General features: G+C 44.0%; 2 protein-coding genes across 4 annotated transcripts; one reads left to right on the top strand and one right to left on the bottom strand.

Annotated features, from left to right (window-relative positions):
• Positions 1–612: 612 nt before the first annotated feature.
• Positions 613–13,557, top strand: LOC114877872 (brefeldin A-inhibited guanine nucleotide-exchange protein 2). 2 transcript variants are annotated; one of them, XM_029190988.2, is made up of 14 exons: positions 613–1,386; positions 2,402–2,901; positions 2,964–3,352; positions 4,114–4,518; positions 4,580–4,936; positions 6,236–6,357; positions 6,439–6,547; positions 6,622–6,863; positions 7,839–8,119; positions 8,208–8,538; positions 8,816–9,412; positions 9,484–9,704; positions 9,830–10,033; positions 10,100–13,557. In XM_029190988.2, the coding sequence occupies exons 1-14, from the start codon at positions 1,269–1,271 to the stop codon at positions 11,225–11,227; spliced, it is 5,004 nt and encodes a 1,667-aa protein (XP_029046821.1). In that variant the 5' UTR covers positions 613–1,268; the 3' UTR covers positions 11,228–13,557. The 2 variants fall into 2 exon arrangements, with proteins under 2 accessions (XP_029046821.1, XP_029046820.1); XM_029190987.2 differs by having other exon boundaries at positions 614–1,386; positions 6,236–6,547.
• Positions 13,164–21,243, bottom strand: LOC114877871 (intraflagellar transport protein 172 homolog). Of its 2 annotated transcripts, XM_029190986.2 has the most exons (14): positions 21,066–21,243; positions 20,841–20,984; positions 20,655–20,767; positions 20,405–20,590; positions 19,217–19,630; positions 18,517–19,146; positions 18,006–18,452; positions 17,182–17,917; positions 16,555–17,115; positions 15,379–15,822; positions 14,988–15,311; positions 13,679–14,710; positions 13,449–13,610; positions 13,164–13,315 (listed from the first exon to the last, which is right to left on the bottom strand). In XM_029190986.2, the coding sequence occupies exons 1-13, from the start codon at positions 21,102–21,104 to the stop codon at positions 13,473–13,475; spliced, it is 5,208 nt and encodes a 1,735-aa protein (XP_029046819.2). In that variant the 5' UTR covers positions 21,105–21,243; the 3' UTR covers positions 13,164–13,315; positions 13,449–13,472. The 2 variants fall into 2 exon arrangements, with proteins under 2 accessions (XP_029046819.2, XP_029046818.2); XM_029190985.2 differs by having other exon boundaries at positions 13,164–13,610.
• Between the last annotated feature and the right edge of the window lie 16 nt (positions 21,244–21,259).

Here is a 21,259-nt window from a genome sequence, read left to right as displayed (position 1 = left end):
GATGCATTGATGTAAGCAGGGCCGGCGTTAGAGGGGCGCGCAGTTGGGTAATCGTCCAGGGCGCTAGATCAGTATAATAGTTTTGCGTCTAAGAATGCAAGAAGAATAATGTTTACTTGAATATTGATGTAAATCCAAATCTAAATTAGTTATACAAGCTTTAATGTTAATTTTATAAATTTTATTTGAGGTACTTTTTTTATGTCATATGCGAAGGGGCCCTTTTTCGGAGCTCGCCTCGGACCCCTGATATCTCAGGGCCGGCCCTGTTAAAAGGCCATATTGCAATTATTTTAAATCTAAAATTGCAATTATTAATAATGCTTTGAAAGACCATATTGCAATTATTCTAAATCTAAAATTGCAATTATTAACGATACTTTGAAATGCCATATTGCAATTATTCTAAATCTAAAATTGCAATTATTAATGATGCTTTGACAGGCAGGGCCGGCCCTGGACCTAGGCAGACTAGGCGGCCGCCTAGGGCCCCAATAAGACGATTTTACGTCTAAGAATGCAAGAAGAGTTTACTTGAATATTAATCGATGTAAATGCAAATCTAAATTAGTTATACAAGCTTTAATGTTAATTTTATAAATTTTATTTGAGGTACTTTTTTTATGTCATATGCGAAGGGGCCCTATTTCGGAGCTCGCCTCGGACCCCCGAAATCTCAGGGCCGGCCCTGTACCCAGTGGTGGGGACATCTTCCCCTCCGCTGGTTTAGACCGCCATTGTCCCTAAAGGGGCGACCTAACTTCACCTGGGGGTGTTTGGGATCCCTGAAATTATAATCTTTAAAGAATAATGACATGTCCAGTATTTTCTATCTATAGTCACTGGGTGTATTTTCTCGTGACGGGATCCTTCGCCGAGGGCGCCACATGGCTCTCCTTCGTCGTTTCAGTTTGTCTCTTATGGTTCCAGTGCTGTTTTAAAAGACCGTTGTCATTTTTCCAGTTTCGCGATCTGTTTCGTTGATTACGTCAAAAATGGTCTGAAACATATTTCTGCGACAAAACGTCCAGGAAGTTTCTCGAATATTGCGCCGATTAGAAGTCTTCGAAGTTCTTCATCGATCCACATTTGGTCGACAGTGTTGCAAAAGTTGCCAGTCCTTGAGGACATCCCGCCTCTAGGAGGTGATAGAAAACGATGCACAAGAAATCGACGCATAATTCACGTTCGTGAAGATGCGAGGCTCGTGTCGAGTCGCGTGTTCTTCCATGCCAGCCTAGCAGAGGAATCAGCGCGGCCCGGCGACGATGCAAGATAACTCCAAAGAAATGTTCATCATTAGAGCTTTGGAAAAGATCCTGGCTGACCGGGATGTCAAACGGTCACACCTGTCACAGCTTAGAAAGTCCTGCGAGACTGCACTTGGTAAATTAGTTAAATAAAAGGATTCTCTCAACTCCATGTTGTGATTGAATATTGCATCTTGTATGTACGAATGATGTCACCCCACAGAAACTTGCAGAATAACTTTAAACGTCAACACAAATTAAAACTAAGTTCTGTATCTTGCGTAGATTAAAACAACAATATATATTTATATGAACTATGTTGCGCAACATTTTGCAACGTTTATGCTATTTTTATCTGTAAATTTTCTGATATGTTTATATACATTAAGATTAGTAACAGCATTGGGAGCTTTACTTAATCCTTAACGTACCAAGCCTAAGTCGTCAACGTTGTTTATCAAGCAGGCTCTTCTGAGGACCCCACAGTCGTCATTCTGAAAATTTCTGAATATTTTAGTTTGGAATGTTACTCAAATTAGGTTCTTTGGACATCCAAAAATATATTTAACTTAAATAAGCATTGTTGGCATTAAATATTTGGTTTATTTCAACGGTAATTAGTTCTTCATACAATTTTGTACTTATATATTATGTATAGCACCTTGCTTTTATTTCAAAGTCAAGGGAACCGCCTGGTTATAAATGAGCAGAACCGCACTCACCTCCACATTATTATCCCATAAATGCCAATGCATTCAACAAGAAATAAATCAATCCAAATATGTAACGCAGTATACCAACTGGGGCTCTGCTGGAACCCCAAGTGTGTTTTTATTTCTTTTTATATTTTTGAGCGAACGTATTGTAAGTCCAAGTATGTAATATTTATTTTAAACGAATCTTGGATACATATAAAAATCAAGAATAAATTTGTTGGTATAGTTATGGCAGAATCACCAAAAATTATTTTCTGGGGTCCTTCAAGGACCCTCCTTGGTATGTTAAGGCTTAAAAATACTATTCAATGTTACTTCATACCACGTCTATTTTTAATTGTACGCCGTCTAACGAAGTTACTTCATCTTTTGCGTTCACCTGCCAAAAGATAAAAATGACTTCCATTAATTTTAACTATATATTCCATTTTCCAGATAACCTGCGAAATGAAATCAAAGAGGGGACGAACGTCCAGGTTTCGACCGCCTTACCGCAGCCACGTAGCGATTCCTACGTCATCTCGGCGGAAAAATATTTCCTGCCATTCGAACTGGCTTGTCAGAGCAAATCGCCAAGAATCGTAGTCACCGCTCTGGACTGTCTGCAAAAACTAATCGCTTATGGGCACCTAACTGGAAACGTACCTGATTCCACAGAGCCGAATAAGCTATTGATTGTACGTATCGTTGAAACAATTTGTGGATGTTTCATGGGGCCACAGACAGACGAGGGGGTTCAGCTACAGATAATAAAAGCTCTCCTCACCGTAATGACTAGTCAACACGTGGAAGTTCATGAAGGCACTGTGTTGCTTACAATACGTACAGTTTATAGCGTTTACTTGGCTTCAAGGAATCTGGTTAACCAAACCACTGCTCGTGCTACTCTCACGCAGATGATCAATGTTATTTTTGCTCGCATGGAAACACAGGCGGTGAGTGTAATCAAGATTAAATTCAAAATGATGCACCGATGAAGCTTCCCTGTCAATTTTAGGAAGAAGAGAATGTCAGATCTGAAGCGGAACATTCAGCGACCACTGTGAACACTTGTACATCTGGGGAGCTGGAAACAGATACGGTGAATCACGAGGAACATTCAACGGAGAGCAATCAGGAGCCCCAGTTAATCGTCCGAGGAATTTTGGAGTATGTTGTGAATTCGGTTGTTCCAGAGGATCCAGCGATCGCGGTTACGGTTACCTCCGAGGAGGCTAGCTTGGATCAAGTGCCTATAGACGAGAACTCCGACGAAGCTGTCGCGGAGAGCGACAATATGGTCAGGGCGAAATTCACTCACGTCTTGCAGAAGGATGCTTTTCTAGTTTTCAGAGCTCTCTGCAAACTCTCCATGAAACCGCTTTCGGATGGCATTCCGGACCCTAAGTATGCTTTCCAATGCACCATAAAATTGAAATGTCTGTAATAGGGATGTGCGGGTACCCGATATTACGGGCACGGGCGGGCTCGGGAAAAGTCGGGCAGATTCGGACGAGCCAGATGCGGACCACGGGCGTTTTTTTTTTTTTTCGTGGGGGAAATCTTCCAAAGACGCCCCCAGCCCCCCTGGGGAGGGCTCGGGAGGAGTGCCGGATTTTTACCGGCTAAAACCCCCACGGTGATCTGCACGGGCGTTAGGGAGGGCCCGGGGACCTCTGTCGAACACGCCGGGACCCTCCCGCCCTTGGCGCATAGCGCTCCATCTCGGGGGCGGTCCACGGGCCTGACCCGACCTTTTTTTTTCTTGTGGACATCCCCGCCCCAATAGGCCCCACGGCGGTCCACCTCATGACGCAGTGGGAGGGGCCCTGGGACCTCTGATAAACACACCAGAGCCCCTCCACGCCCACGCACTGTGGCGTCCTTCTCGGGGGATCGTCTGATGGACCCTCCCCACACTCCTCCTACCGGTACCAGGGACCGCATGCTGGTACCTGCTTCTCTGGGCCCGCAGGCCCGGACGGCGATCCCTCGCTGGAGAGGGTTAAGCGGCAGCCCCCACCATCCGCTCCTCTTCGCCTTCGCGGCATGGGCCTGACCCGACCTGACCCGAAACATTCGGGCTACCCGAGAGGCACTAATGTACACATTAGTCGGGCCGCACATCACTAGTCTGTAACGATATTCTGACAGTGTATCATTTTCAGGTCGCATTCGCTGAGATCGAAAATCCTTTCGCTGCAGTTGCTGCTAGGCATACTGCAGAACGCGGGACCAGTGTTGCGTTCGAACGAGATGTTCGTAATAGCCATAAAACAGTATCTCTGCGTGGCACTGTCGAAGAACGGAGTCTCCTCGGTACCGGAGGTGTTCGAGCTCTCCTTAGCGCTATTCCTCGCGTTGCTGGCTCGCTTCAAGATGCACCTGAAGATGCAGATCGAAGTGTTCTTCAAGGAAATTTTCATGAACATCCTGGAGACGTCCAGCAGTTCCTTCGAGCACAAGTGGATGGTGATTCATGCGTTGACTCGTATCTGCGCCGATGCTCAAAGTGTCGTTGACATATACGTGAATTATGACTGCGATCTTTCCGCTGCAAATTTATTCGAAAGGTACATAGATTAAAATAGAATCGATCGTGTTCCTTTGATCTTCATACTTCTTCTTTTGCAGGCTTGTAAATGATTTGTCGAAAATTGCACAGGGCAGGCAGGCACTGGAACTGGGTGCTTCGCCCAATCAAGAGAAATCGATGCGCATCAGAGGCCTCGAGTGCCTGGTATCGATCTTGAAATGCATGGTGGAATGGAGCAGGGATCTGTACGTAAATCCAAGCGTTCCGGCTGATCAGCAGATTCCATCGGAGCCACCCGATCCTCCGGTGGAACCTCCGCTGCCCCGTTACGGAAGCGCGGGCAGTTTGTCCTCGGCGAACTCGAGCCTGGTCGGTAACAAGGAAATTCCGGACTCACCGGAGCAATACGAGGTGCAGAAACAGCAGAAAGAAGTGTGGGAGACTGGAATAGATATGTACGCGGTTTGACTGCCTGATATTTTAAGGGGTTATGGGGAACTACCCAAGTGTTACGCTCACTTATTAATGAAACTTTGCCACCTTGTAGAGCTCGTCGAGCTGAACACGCCTATGCCCCAGTTTGGGGGTAGATGGCTAATTGTTTAAAAGATATTAACAATTAAAGTTAGATGCTCCTTACGGTTAGCTCTGCGGTTAAACACATGACTCGCAATCTAAAGGTCCAGGGTACAAATCCTCGGTTCCCATTTTTTCTTTTCTTTTTTTTTGTGAGATAATTTGTCTCGGTTGGACTTTACCAAAAGGTGGGACGCAAATCCGGATGGGTCATATGTCATTGGAAAGCCCTTGACGAAAGGAACACAATGGTGTGGGTGGGAGGTCTTAAATATGTGACCTTGACCCGCTAGAGGTCAAAAATTAAAATTGCGTTAATTTCGTTGTGCGAGAGGTTTTCGTTCAGGTAGGCCCGCTCTTGACGCTGGATTATGATAAAAAAGCGAATGTTGTTGTGTAACGTGCTAACCACCGCAGATACAGCACCGTCACCGCCATATTTAGGTTAGGTTAGGGTTAGGTTAGGTTAGATTGGGTTAGGGTGTCTTTTTTGGAGATTACTCCTCGTTAAATAAGAAAAAAAAAAGTTAATGAATTTATATGTTTTGGGACATTCTAGTTTTTGACCTCTAGTGGGTCAAGGTCACATATTTAAGACCTCCCACCCACACCATTGTGTTCCTTTTGTCAAGGGCTTTCCAATGACATATGACCCATCCGGATTTGCGTCCCACCTTTTGGTAAAGGTTAACCTTTGTCTCGTTTTGAATAACTATAACCTACAACCATTGCATTTATTAATAATTAATTAAAATACGCTGCAATTTTTATAGAATTTAAATTATGTTTTCTATCCAGTACGTACATTACCATCCTCACCACTTTCGAAACACGCGTTTATTTATTATTACACAAATAATTATAGTACTTGGGTAGTTCCCCTCGTTAGTCAGGAGACCGAAGAAAATCGATTTTTGAAGTATGTTTTTTGGAAAGACGATCGGCCCTAACAGCTCGACAAATCAGTATTTTTGTAAAAAAAAAATATAAATGTATACGCGAAGATCAACTTAATTCAATGTAAAAGGGTTCATTAAAATAAATGCAAACGTCTTTCCAAAAAAAAATATTATACTTGAAAAATCGCTTTTCTTCGGCTTCCTGACTAGGTATAACCCCTTAAATGAGACGCAACTTAGGAAAGCGCGAAAAATTAATATTGGTATTTTTGCCTCTAGTTTTAATCGAAAGCCAAGCAAAGGGGTACAGTATCTTCAAGAACAAGGTCTTCTAGGTAATTCCTTCGAAGACGTTGCGCGTTGGCTTCACATGGACGAACGGCTCGACAAAACAGCGATCGGTGACTTTCTTGGCGATCACAATCACAATCAGGTGATGTACAGTTATATTGATCAAATGAACTTTGCCGATCGCGATTTAGTTACAGCCCTGAGATACTTTCTTGAGGGCTTCAGGCTACCGGGAGAGGCGCAGAAAATCGATCGGTTGATGGAAAAGTTTGCCAGTAGATACTGTGAATGTAATCCGAAGTAAGTGTTACAATATAACAAGCAATTATTTTATCTTCATTATTTTAATTAACATTTCCCGCGACTTGTTTTAGTAATGGATTGTTCACGAGCGCGGATACTGCTTATGTTTTGGGATTCTCGATCATCATGCTAACTACCGATCTCCATTCGCCTCAGGTAAAAAATAAAATGACGAAAGAGCAGTATATAAAACTAAATCGACGCATCAGCGATAACGAAGATTTACCTGAAGAATATTTATCAAAAATTTATGACGAGATTGCGGGCAATGAAATTAAAATGAAATCGAACCCTAATCGACCCGGTAAACAAGGTGAGTAAACTCTGAAAATGATGAAGGCTTGTATTTTACTGGTCAGTATTTTAAATCCTTTGGTCAGTATCCTTCCATACTGACCATTCGCTGTTTATGTACTAACCTAACCTTTTTTTTTTAACGTGGGGAAATCTTGCATAAGACACCCCGCCACCTCCCCCCTGGGGGAGATGGATTCCTACCAACTAAAACCCCACGGTGGCCTCCTCTGGCGTTGAGGGGAGGCTCCGGGGCCTAAGAAATATAACGCCGGAACCTCCCTCGCAATGCTTCAAAGACGCCCATTATCGGGGAGTCCTAGACCGCACTCGCCCTACTGCCGACACCGAGGACCCATCCCGGGGGACCGCGTGCAATGACGCCCCGGGACGCCTGCAGTCCGCGCCTCGGTCTTCCCTGCGGGCTGCGGGGAGGCTGAGCTGTGCCCCTGGGGGAGATGGATTCCTACCAACTAAAACCCCATAGAGGCCTCCTGTGGCGTTGAGGGGAGGCTCCGGGACCTAAGAAATATAACGCCGGAACCTCCCCCGTCAAAGACGCCTATCACCGGGGGGGCCTAGACCGGGATCCCCCTTCTGCCGACACCAAGGACCGCACCCTGGTGTCGGCTCCATCCCGGGGGGCTACGTGCAATGACGCCCCGGGCCCCCAGTCCGGGACGCCAGCAGTCCCCGCCATGGTCTTCCCTGCGGGCTGCGGGGAGGCTGAGCTGTGCCCCCCGCCCGCCCGCGCGAGATGACCGAGCAATGGTGCCCATCGGACGCCTGCGGCCCGCCCGGTCATCCCCCTGGGTGCTGCTGTGACTCACGGCTGGCCACCCACCAGGGGGAGTACTAACCTAACCTAACCTTTAATATTTTTATACCGACCACTTTGGTAATAAAATACTGACTGAAAATGGATTTAAATACTGACCATTTAATTTGTTGCCAATGATTATATAACCTTACTGATTTTTATTGTATTTCACAGTGATCTCTAGCGAGAAGAAACGGCGGCTATTGTGGAACATGGAAATGGAAGTAATCTCAACAGCAGCGAAGAATTTAATGGAATCCGTTAGCCACGTTCAAGCACCGTTCACAACCGCCAAGCATTTGGAGCACGTTAGGCCGATGTTTAAAATCGCATGGACTCCGTTTCTGGCCGCGTTCAGCGTCGGTCTTCAGGACTGCGACGATCCGGAAATCGCTTCCCTTTGCCTGGACGGCATTAGATGCGCGATACGCATCGCTTGCATATTTCATATGACGGTAAACATTTATGCAACGTAGACAGAATTCCATGCCCCTGTGCAAAAATCCATTTCCGTACTTGCGTCTTTCTTTTTCAATTATATAGTTAGAACGGGACGCGTACGTGCAAGCGCTGGCACGGTTCACTCTGTTGACCGCGAACTCACCGATCACCGAGATGAAAGCAAAGAACATCGACACCATAAAGACGTTGATCACCGTCGCGCATACCGATGGCAATTACCTTGGCAGCTCCTGGTTGGACGTCGTCAAGTGTATCTCTCAGCTGGAGCTTGCACAGCTGATCGGTACCGGCGTTAGACCGCAGCTCCTGGGTCCGCCGTCTAAACCCCATTTCCCATCGCCATTGGTGAACTTCAATCTAGCTCACAATAACTCTCATCAGAATAACAGTCTGAATCTCAGTTCTCTGGACCGTGAGTATCCCAGATATCTTTATATTTAGTGAAAATAGTAGGGATGTGGGGGGATCGGGGGGGCTCGGGCGGGTGACCGACACATGCGCGCAGTCGAGTAGCCCGACTATTTCGGGTCAGGCCCGCGGCCTGCGGGAGCTCCTCCGAATCTGCCCGACTTTATCCGACCTGACCCGAAACAGTCGGGCCCCCCGACTACACATATGTATCGGGCACCCGCCCGATGTTTCCCGAACCGGTCCGAATAGATTTCTCATTATTTTTGTATTAATTTTAGCAAGCGTCAAGGAATCGATAGGGGAAACAAGCTCCCAGAGCGTAGTAGTGGCTGTCGACAGAATATTCACTGGCTCCACCAGACTGGACGGAGATGCCATTGTAGAATTCGTGAAAGCTCTCTGCCAAGTCTCTCTGGAAGAGTTATCCCATCCAACGCAACCGCGAATGTTTTCCCTGACGAAAATCGTGGAGATCTCCTATTACAACATGGGTCGTATAAGACTCCAGTGGTCCAGGATTTGGCAAGTGATAGGAGAACACTTCGACAGGGTTGGCTGCAGCCCTCGCCAGGACATCGCTTTCTTCGCGGTCGATTCCTTGAGGCAACTCGCTACGAAGTTCATCGAGAAGGGGGAGTTCGCCAATTTTCGCTTCCAAAAGGATTTCCTTAGGCCGTTCGAGCATATCATGAAGAAGAATAGATCACCGGTGATCCGAGACATGGTCGTCCGTTGCGTGGCGCAAATTGTCCATTCGCAAGCGCCCAATATTCGATCGGGATGGAAAAATATATTTAGTGTTTTCCATCATGCGGCCAGCGACAGGGACGAAGCTGTAGTTGAATTGGCCTTTTCAATGACCGGCAAGATTATAAGTTAGTATCTCTTCCTACATTGAAATCTAGATACATTGATCAGTGCTGAAGAATGTAATTTGTGTTTCTAGATGAATTGTACGCTGAAGATTTTAGTATCATGGTGGATTCCTTCCAAGATGCCGTCAAGTGCCTCAGTGAATTCGCTTGCAATGCCTCCTTCCCAGAGACGAGCATGGAGGCTATAAGATTGATACGTTCCTGTGCCTCTTATATCGACGCTAATCCAAATCTTTTCGCAGAGGGCATGATGGATGACAGTGGAATGGTATCCGAAGAAGACAGGGCTTGGGTAACAACATATACATATAGTGTCCCAGAAAGAGCTTACACCCTTTCCGGGACACCCTGTATAGAAATTGAATTTTTGCCTCGACCATTGTGTTCACACTTTCAAGCATATTATTTATCGTTTAGGTGAGAGGATGGTTCCCATTGTTGTTTGAATTATCCTGCATAGTGAGCAGATGTAAATTGGACGTCCGAACAAGAGCGCTAACTGTATTATTCGATGTCGTTAAAACGCATGGGGCATCCTTCAAACCCCATTGGTGGAAGGATCTGTTCCAAGTCTTGTTCAGGATTTTTGACAATATGAAACTACCCGAGCAGCACACAGAAGTAATTCAAATTTACTCTTCTCGATGCTTGCTCTTCTGTTATTTATTTAAACCTCCCACATTTTAGAAAGCTGAATGGATGACGACAACGTGCAACCATGCCTTGTACGCTATCGTGGACGTGTTCTCGCAGTTCTATGATACCCTAGGCCCCCTTCTTCTAGAGCAATTGTACTCCCAGTTACTCTGGTGCGTGCAACAGGACAACGAGCAGCTGGCAAGGTCCGGTACCAACTGTCTGGAGAACCTGGTGATCAGCAACGGCATCAAGTTCGACGAACAAACATGGGAGAAGACCTGTAGCTGCGTTCTCGACATTTTTGAAAGTACCTTACCGTCCGCGCTTCTCTCATGGAAGCCTCTGTCGCCCAACAAGGAGTCCGACTTGGACGTGATCACAGGCGAGACTGATAACCACGTGGGCATCCTGAAGAGGAGCAACAGTTCTCAAAGCCTGACGAACAGCGAGAGCGGGAAGAACAAGCTGTTCTATGCGTTGCTGATCAAATGTGTCGTGCAGCTGGAGCTGATTCAAACGATAGACAATATTGTATTCTACCCAGCCACGTCGAGGAAGGAGGATCAGGAGAACTTAGCTTTAGCCCAGGCGGACATGTTCAATGGAAAGTCCTCCGAATTGGGCGTCCGAGCAGGGGCGGATCAACAAAAGGAAGAACAGGGCATGTATTGTGCCCTGACGACGACGCACCTCTTGCAGTTGGTCGAGTGTCTATTGAAGTCTCATCGGTTCGCCAAGAGCTTCAATTCCAACCACGAGCAACGGAACGTGCTATGGAAGGCTGGTTTCCGGGGCAACGTGAAGCCGAATCTACTTAAGCAGGAGACCCAATCGTTGGCGTGTGCTTTGCGAATACTCTTTAAAATGTACAGCGACGAGGCTCACAGAGCTGATTGGAGTAAAGTGGAGTCCAGGTTGGTCGAGGTTGCTTGCGAGGCACTGGAATACTTCCTCGCGCTTTCCAACGAGGCACACAGAGACGCCTGGACTCCGATATTGTTACTGCTTCTAACGAGAATCCTGAAGATGAGCGATAACCGTTTCGCGGTACACGCGTCCAGCTGTTATCCGTTGCTCTGCGAAGTTATGTGCTTCGATCTCAAGCCAGAATTGCGATCCGTACTCCGGAGATTCTTCTTAAGAATCGGCCCTGTATTCAGGATCACGCAGCAATAGTTGCTGTAATTAGTTGTAAAGAACGCGTTTACACATTTCTAGGCCGCTCTGCAAAGTACAGAGGGTGATTCTTGTATCTGGAATGGGCCATAACTGTTTCCTCGGTGAATATAGAAAATTGTTAAATGATCTTTCGACGAAGCATCGTTGTTCGGAAATCTGATTTAGTATTACTTTCTATTTTTATTTATTCTGTTTGTAAGAATCTTCCCAACGTACGTACGATGCAAGTTAGTGGGGACAAATTATTTGAAAATATACAGGGTGTTTCATAGCTCCTGTAACAAATGGGGGATCGCTGAGGTGATTCTGAACAACTTTTTCCTTTACTAAAATGTTGGTCGAACCTTCGTTTTTGAATTATTAAAGAAAAACACTAGCCAATGAGAGCGCGCGCTGAACCACGAGCGCGTTGAGCGGGTGCTCTCATTGGCTAGTGTTTTTCTGTAATAATTCAAAAACGAAGCTTCGACCAACATTTTGGTAAAGGAAAAAGTTGTTCAGAATCTACTTCCGGGTGTTACAGGAGTTATGAAATACCCTGTATTTCCTTTGATAGGAGAATCGAAGTATGGATTCGCTCGATACCCTAGGCGCTAGGGAATATATATGGTGGAATTAAAGTCGAACAAAATGGAACATGTTTTAGTAAAGTAGTAGGAGATAAACATGTGAATATATTGTATATGTTCTGAAAGCTCTTTTATATTTAATGTTCTTCATTTTTTCTAAGAGGAGAGACTTTGATGAGTTAAATATTCCAGTCGACGTGCGAGTGCAGGGTATTTAATAAATAGGGTGTTTCCTGGACCGTAAGGATGTGGAAACTCCAGATTTCTAGTAAAATAATTAAACTATTAATTGTCTAGGTTTATCTAAATTTAGTTATTCTGGACATTCTCTTAAAGAGATTTTAATTGGATTTTATTTATATTTTATATAATTGTAAATTGAAGCAAAACATTCCCAATAATAAAACAATTGCAGCTTAATAAGACAGTGTAAAAGAAAATTAATAGACAATGTTTAGGGTTGTGAAAAGGTGTTTCCTTTTTTCACAGGAAATACACTATTTATCAAATGTTTTGTATATTCAAACACACGTACATATACAAAGTGTCTCTTGAAGTATACTGTATTATCCATAAATTAGATTGCTGAGTGAAGAATAAGATGATTTTCAATATTTTTATAGAATTGATTAGCTACTTTATCAACTGTTAAATAAGTTGTGAACTGGATGATCGCTAGGCCATATAGAATTCTCAAGGATTGTCTTATCTTTAGCTTGGAAATCTTCTTTACAGTACATTTTACCAGACACTTTCTGTATGTTAAAAAACACTTAGGAAATGATGGTATAAGCAAGAAGAAATGGGGGCAGATGCTTGAAAAATAATATTTTGTTAAAGGATCAGCCTTTATTTTTTACAAATATCACAATTAAAATTCAAGATAAACATTTCCAGTATTAATGTCTTATTAGAATGCATAAAATGCAACACTTTAATAGACGCAAGGAATGTTTCCTATCAATTTTTCAATATTTTAAATTCACTCGAGCCTCTTGCAAAGACTTTTATCTCACCTTTTTACACGTTGTTCTTTTTTTCTCAGCCTAACTTAAATAAATATTAAACGTGTAGGATAATTAAATACATTAAGAGGAATGTAAGAAATGTAACTTACTCGAAGGGAGGAATTTTTGGAATGAAGTTTTAAGGAATTCAACATTTAATACCGCAAGGTTTCTTAATTTCAAGCTTGTACTATTGTTTTCGAGATACATAGTCTGTGTACAAATGCAACACGCGCATAGTCATCACCAAGTAGTCATAAATATCCATCGTGGATAGGTGTTCAAACAACGAGTAATTAGTTTCTAACTCGTTAGGATTTTCATTGTTACACATAGAATCAATTTAAGACATGAGAATCCTGTGAACATATGATAAATGTATATTCACATTGCATAGAATTATTTATGCTTAGGTTAGATTAATTATTTACATAATGCAGCCTTATTTAAATAAATTTTAGAGAAATGAGGACTCTCTGTTTGTTTCCTGTTCTCCTCATCAGAGAATGCTTTAGAAAAAAAAGTTCTTCGTTAGAAATGTCACAATCAAATAATTGTAATCCTGTTTTATACGCTAAAACACCTTTTATGTATTTATATGTATGTACATATAGAATTTTTAGTTTAGTTTCTAATACTTACAAGAGATTGTGAATTAAGTAGGTTTTAGAAAGAGTAATTGGGAACTGCTCCACACCACTCTTGAATAAAAGCTAAGATATCGTTAAGTACTGAATCTTGAGGAGCCTGACGTGCTGTGTTAATCATTTTAGTCCAATCATCACGGTCAGCTGCTCGCTTACCCTGAAGAAAAACCAATTACTATATTCTAAATGAAATCACAAGACAATATTGTTCGCTGCATGAAGTACCTCTGCGAAACGAATAATTGGACCTCGTACAGGATATCCTGTTAAGATGCAACCTTGCAAGGCTCCAGCACCACTCGATGGAGAAGTCAATGATCCAACGTAGACTCCTCTATGATCAGCAGGCAGAACTTGTTCCACTTTCTGATCCATGGACACTGCCAGTACCCATTCACGGGCTTCTTCTCGTTGTTGAGCGCTCAAACTCAAAGATTCAGGCAATGGAACCTCTACTGGGAAGTCTGTCACAGCTAGGTCGTCGACATCCATCACGGTACTGTCGCCCTCTTCTATGCACTCCTCCAAATCAAGGAAGTGATTAAGAAAAACGAACGCCTCGCTGTTTAATCCAGCTGTCCGTGCCTCGGTTCCAGCTTCGTAGTAAGCTCGATCAGCAAGGATAATGTCGGTGTACCTTAACAGAGTTATGGACGCTTTTAAGACCAGTCCAGAGAGTACAGAATAATCACGGCATCCCTGTTTCACAGCTGAATAGTGTGTCGCCTCGAGTAACCTCTCAAATTTCAATCTGGGTGCATCTTCAGAGGATTTCAAACTGTTCCAAAGGTCCAAGAGAACGGTTCTTAGAAGAGCAAGATACTTGTACTCGTGATATGCTTCTGAATTCAGAACACTTTCTGATAATTGTAGATAGAGATTGAAATTTTGTGGAACAGGAGGTGTTCCATATTTAACGTACAACTGCAAAGCTTCAAGGGAAGCGTTGGTCTTCATAAGTTGCACAGCTCTTTGCGCAACATATTTGTGCAAAACCTGAGAACCCTGAGAACTTGCAGTTTCAAACACTTGATTCCACTGTCCTTTGTTAGCCAGTACTTCAAGGCCAGCCTCTGCGTCTATCTCCACTAGTCTGTCTATCTGTCCGTCTCTCAACATGGCTTCTTTGTATTTCTCTTCGAGGTAGGGCTCTATATCTGGTGCCAATTCTCTGACTATACGTTTAGCTCTCTCCCATTCTCCAACTGATGCCAATGCATCAATAGCATCTTTCAATCTATCAGCTTGCAAGAACACCTAAAAGAAAGCTTAGCTTAACCCTTTAACTGCGGGTGTGGTTTATGAACCACATACTAAAATTATAGGAACATGTTAATTTTTGCTAATATCAAATAGCAGCTGTAGCTTATATACCACTAAAATAAAAATAAAATAAATCTTTTAAAATAGAATATCACTTCAGTGATATAATTTAAAATTAGAGCAATGTAGTACTTCTGTGCTAAAAGTATCCGCAGTTAAAGGGTTAACGAACGCAAAAGGAGCTTTGAAAACTTTGAGGTGGAATAACGACCTGCGCCGCAAGAGCGTGTTCACCGACAGCAAATAATCGTGCGCCAAGATCTCCGCCAACTTGAGCAGCAGTTTCTGGATCAGCCTGATGAAGAAGAATATCAGCTGCCCGTATGAGGGACGGTCTAGGTGCTTGAGGGTCTAGAACCAAGATGTCCAAAGCGGCTCGCACTTCTCCAACCTCTAGCCACTTTCGAGCTTCCTCTAAAGCATTCGCGCCGGCTAGGGAAGCGCTCTTTTGGCCCAATTCTCGTCGAAGGTTCGCTTCCTGACTAGGCAGGTACTCCCTGCAAACTCGCAGCGCCTCGGACCACATGCCTGCTTTCTGCAATATGCATATTTCTATAACATATGACATACTCTACCATTGAATTATTGTAATAACATTTTACTTTGTAATGTTCAATGATCATCTCTGGTTTATACGCTCTCAAGAGTAAAGTCTCAGCTAAGGAATAATCCTGAGCTTCTGCAGCTTCGTTCGCCCTGGCGATCAGCACTTGTGCAACCACATCCTGATTGATAGACTGCGCCACATCCTCGGCTGCTTCCCAATCGCGGTTGTGTATGTACATCTGAACCGCTTCCATCATTCTCTCCGCTTTGATGAACTCCTTCTCAGCTTCAGAGAAGCGACCTGCATCCTCCAACGCCATTGCGTATCTATAATGAACCTCCTTCTTCTGTTCAGCGCTACCGTACTTGGAAATTTCTAAAGCCCAGTCGAAGAGACCCGCCTCGCAGGCTAGCTGAAGACAACTGTCTAAGTAATTTAAACGTATCAGCAACCTTGCTGCTAGCTCTGGAGCCAGTGTACGTGCCCACAGTAAGGCGACCTAAAGAAGAAAGTGAAACTATGTATCATGAAGGGGCTGACCTGGAGTTATGTCGGCTGACGATGGGAGGGAGCTCATTCGATAGGGCTTGGAGAGTGGACTATTATGACCCTAAGATGTCCTACCTCCAACCCCAGAAACATGGTCAAAATGATGACATAAGATGATGACGGTGTTGATGGAGTTATGTCGAATGACGGTATGGGGCGCCTCATTCGATAGGGCTCATCGAGGGCAACAAATGTCCTAATAGGAGTCACGACCTCAGAGGCCGGGAACATGGTGAAACTTCAACCTAACCTAAGCTGATCTTCATAAGAAGCGATCCGCTCCTCCTTTCCTCCTTCTCCCGATGATGACGATCATATCATCCTCTTCTGCATCATTTCTTAATCGGAGGAACGAGAACGGATGATCCCGTTCGGATCAGAGGGTGGCTGCTGCTACACTCCTCTCCGTTCCTCCTCCACGTCATCATCATCCTTGCCATGCTTTTGGCCTCAGGAGAGTCTCCTCTCCTTGACTGGGATTTTAGATATGTCACCACTTGCTTTCCTTTTCTCTCCATCGCCATCTCCATCCATCATCGTCATCATCTTATGTCGTCATTTTGACCATGTAATATTCCCTACTACATGCCCTGTCGATTGAGCCCCCACCCATCGTCACCCAACATAACTCCAGGAGACCCCATGAAGGACTGAGATTTTGAACATAGAAGAATCGATCCACCTGTTGGGCAGCGTTATCCCCGGCATTTTGTTTGGCAACGCGAAGAGCATCCTCCCACATGTTGGCTGACCTATAAGCGGCAATAGCAGCCTTCCAATCGCCGGCTGCAAGATAATGCTCTTCGGCTTCCCGGGGTTTGCCCGAGGCATCCAATTCCTTGGCTAAGTGCACGTGTGTCGCGTCCAGCAAATCTGACCTGTACTTCGCCACCAGGCGAATCATGTCCGCGCGACGACCAGCCTTTTTGTACATCGATATAGCCGAATCGTATTGACCGATGGCGAGGTACAACTCCTCGGCATGCTTCAGGTCCCCTGCCTCGCAGAGATCGACGGCGTGTTTGGACAGCACCTCGTTCGCCTCGCTGGGAGTCATATACGCTTGCGCCACTTCGTGGGCACGACTCCAGTTGCCACTTTGCACGTGGACCTCCACGGCGTGTCGTGCATCCCCGGCGCGGATGAAAAGCTTCTCTGCTAGACTCTTTTCCCCTATCGAGGCGAAATACTCGCCAAGTTTTTCACACTGCTTGCGGATGGTAGGGTTATCGTGCTCTATGACCTGGAAAAAGATTGTCAGTTAGAAGCAGCCTTTGAAAGAATCAATGGAAATTAAGGAGATACTTACTTGGACAATTTGCAAGCCTTTTCTCCACTGACGAGCATTGATAGCGGCATCCAGAGCTAGAGCTGTCTCACCTGCTTCTATAAAATGATTAATGGCAGCATCATAGTGGCCAGCCGATGCCAGGTGTTTGCCCCAGTCTCTTTCCAGATCAACCACCGAGGTTGGATCCACCTCCCTAGCCAATTCCACTGCTCTTGCAAACACACCAGCTTGAAAATAACACTTGATAGCCTCCTGGGGTTCTGAAGTCTTTTCTAACAGCTCTCCAGCGAGCTCCATCAAGTCTGTCGCCTTCAGTACCCTTACAATTTCATTAACGATCGACTTGTCGTTTAATAGCTCATCGTCGGCCAGGACTAATCGAGCTGCTCGTCCAGGTCGACGAGCATCTAGGTAGAGTTTAACAGCTCGTCGTGGATTGGTATTCTCCAGAATAGCTGCTGCTCTAGCTGCCTGGCCACTTTCGAGTAGCCAAGTTAAATGCCTATCTCTGAGTTCCTGTAGACCTAGGTAGCCTCTATTTTGAGCCAACATCAGGGCATCCTCCCAATGCCAATAACTTTGGTACATGTCCAGAGCCTTGTCTAACTCGTTCTGTTCCAAGTATATGGCCTCAGCAGTCTTGAGCTCCCCATTCAGAATTGCAAGCTTCGCCCAACAGTCAGGGCTGGAGAGTGGATCGTTTCCAGTCTCTTCGCTGTATTTCTCTCCAATCTGTACAACATTCTTCAAGAACCTGAGAGCGAAGAATTAGTATCATTCTTTTTTTAAAAGCATCAAATGTTATAGATGTAAATGTAATCTGGAACATAACTTAACCTAACCTGGAACATGCTACATCTCCCAAAGCTGCATAACACCTAGCAGCAACTAACAGTTGCCTAGTGGCCATTGCATTTCTAGCCACATTCTCCCACATGGCCTCCGCTTGGGGCCTGTCCGCCAGCTCCTCCAGGAACAACAGCGCTCTACCAAAATCGTTATCGTGCAGAGCTGTGCCAAACTCGATCAACGGCTCATCGAGTAAATAAGCTACTTTGCCTCCAACTTCTTCTACCATAACAGAAGTTCGACCATCTTCTCTGACAATGTCCACGGCGTCTCCACGGACCGGTATCAGAGTAGCTACCTCTGGGGCGTCCACGTTGTACCAAACCGCCAGGGTTTGCCCTGTCTGAGCCACGACCACGTCGCTACCCAACACCCAGGAGACGAAACTGACACCGGTTAATAATAAAATTCGCCCACCTAATTCATCGCTTAGCCATAGTCTGTAATAAATAGCGCAAGTTTCATTTAACCATTTGGCAGCAAGAGACTTTTCTATAGCGTTACCTGGCTCTTTTGTCTCTAGATAACAATCTGTGACCAGTTTCGCTTAATTCCAACCAATCAACGCGTACGTCATGAGAAATCATAGCAACCGTTATCCCGGTTATCAGATCCGTAATGCGAACGGTTCTGGGATCTAATAGATAAGCCAGTCTCTTATTGTCTGGAGCTCCAAGTATTTGTCTCTCGTTGATCCTCACACTGACCACGTGAGGATTAACCGCCTCTGTCCTCACAGAGCCCAGTGGCTCGTTGTTTCCATACTCGACGATGGTCAATTCCCCAGAGCAGAAGATCAAACAGACTCTTGGATACTCAAAGAAGAATTTCTCACCGTTGCTCTTGTCGTCCCAGGGAATCTCGCTGATCAGATTTAATTCAATGTCAGCAAGCAACAGGGTATTGGCTGTACGAGCTACTACATTGTTATCAGCTCGTCCTAGGACTTTGACATCCTCTATCTCGTTGCCTGTCTGTGATCTGATGATAACAGGTCGATTGCCTTCGTTCAATGGTCGGATTACCACCTGGCTAGGACCAACGTATGCTACCTCATGGCTGCCTCTTATCACCGTCCTCTTCAGTACTGTTTCAAACTGTTCCACAGCACCACAGAGACTGCCCACAAGCAATCTGAGAAAGAATAAGACTTCTGTAGATATATTATTCTACTCTGACTTGTATAAGTAATGTGGAAATGAACCTGGAACCATCACGGCGCCAAGATATTGCAGTGACAGTGTAAAAATTAGGCAAAGATTTTGTGTTAGCCTCCTCCCAGATTGAACGTCGAGGACTCCAGTCTAGTATCCGGATTTTATCCCAAGATCCAATAGCCACGCTTTGTCCACTTGGACTGCAGCATGCCACTGCTATTTCTTTCTCGTTTTCACGACTGTAGTCGAAATTCTTCACCAGTTTTCCACGAGAATCGTAGAAAGTCACTCGTCTGTCGCACCCTGCTGCTAAAATGTGAGACTGGGGCCAAGCTAGTGCATAGGCAGGCACAGTGTGCGTGCAAATACGTCCAGACGGCTCGTGATTTCCATCGTCGGTTAAATGGTATTTTATGATGTTACCATCTGCATGACTTGAGAGAAACCCGGTTCCTCTGATGCTAAAATTTAATGGAATTAAATTATTGTTTACTTGAAATGATTGAATGTTTGTAATTGAAAGAGGAACTATTAATGAAACTTTGCCACCTTGTAGAGCTCGTCGAGCTGAACACGCCTATACCCCATTTTGGGGGCAGACGGCTAATTGTTTAAAAGATATTAACAATTAAAGTTAGTTACACCTTACATTGAGAAGTATGAGAAACTCACACATATAAACAGTTAGCTCAGAGGAAACAACATGATTCGCAATCTAAAGGTCCACGGTTCAAATCCTTGGTTCCCCCAAGATATTTTTTTTGAGATAATTTGTCTCTTGTTGAATAACTATTACAGCTGTGCTATAAGCATTGCATTTATTAATAATTAATTACATACGTTGCAATTTTTATAGAATTTAAGTTATGTTTAAAGAAATTTACACTTGGTTATTTGTTATTACACAGATAATTGTAAATAGATACAAGAGACAAATTATCTATATATATATATATATATATATATATATATAAAAAAAAAAAAAACGGAACCGAGGATTTGAACCGTGGACCTTCAGATTGCGAACCATGTGTTTTACCGCGGAGCTAACCTCTTATATGTGTGAGTGTGTCATATTTCTCAATATAAAGAGTAACTAACTTTAATTGTTAATATCTTTTAAACAATTAGCATCTGCTCCCAAAATGAGGTATAGGCGTGTTCAGCTCGACGTGCTCTACAAGGTGGCAAAGTTTCATTAATAAGTAAGCGTAACACTTGGGTTGTGAGTGTACTTTGAAGCCAATGCAATGGTCGTTGAATCAGCTGTGTAAAGAGTCTGAGCTTTCTGTGATTTCACCAATGCCGCACGAACTTTCCCATCCACTAAACCAACAATAATTGGCCCTTCGGTTAGCCAAATGAGGCAGGTTACTGGAGAGCTTTGACGAAACTTGTTGCAAATTACTTTCTTCTCTCCCCTGTTGTAACATGAAATTTATAATATCCTTAAAATGTAATGTTCCTTTCATTTCTATTGCATACCATTGTTCTCCAATTTTATATACATAAATCATGCAGTCTGTCTGACCCACTGCTATTTTTGTAGAGTCTGGAGAAAAGGCTATGGCTTTAATCACATAACTCTTCTTACCAAACTGAAAAATAATTAATAGTTCTTCAGTATCCACAGAAATATCAACTATGTTTCAAAAGTATTATTGAACAAACCTTAGAGTCAACGGGTTTTGTTGAAAATTTGTCCCTCTTCACACACTTGTCATCAAAAAGATATATACAACGATCAGACGATGCAACAGCTAGTTTTAGATTGTTTGGTGACCAAACAATGCTTACTACTCGATTCTCATATTCCTATTTCACATTAAATCAAACAGATTAAAGAATACTTAAATGATTTAGCAAATAACTTATTGAAATAAAATAGATGCTCACATATGGTGACATAACATTGCCTAAGTATTTGAGTAGCATGATGATTCTTGATGACACTCGATACTAATTGTTGCAAAAGGATTCATGTTACACCCTCTGGATTCATGTGTTATGTATTGAGGATTGTGTACACTAGAGTTGCTTGGCAACAGTTCAGGTATACCAGAAGTTGTCAGAGCTGCAAACCTTACTTA

The sequence above is a fragment of the Osmia bicornis genome, chromosome 16 (assembly GCF_907164935.1).
Source record: "Osmia bicornis bicornis chromosome 16, iOsmBic2.1, whole genome shotgun sequence".
NCBI lineage: Eukaryota > Metazoa > Arthropoda > Insecta > Hymenoptera > Megachilidae > Osmia > Osmia bicornis.
The sequence above is the reverse complement of the archived record's forward strand: the minus strand, read 5'-3'. Positions and strand labels throughout refer to the sequence as shown.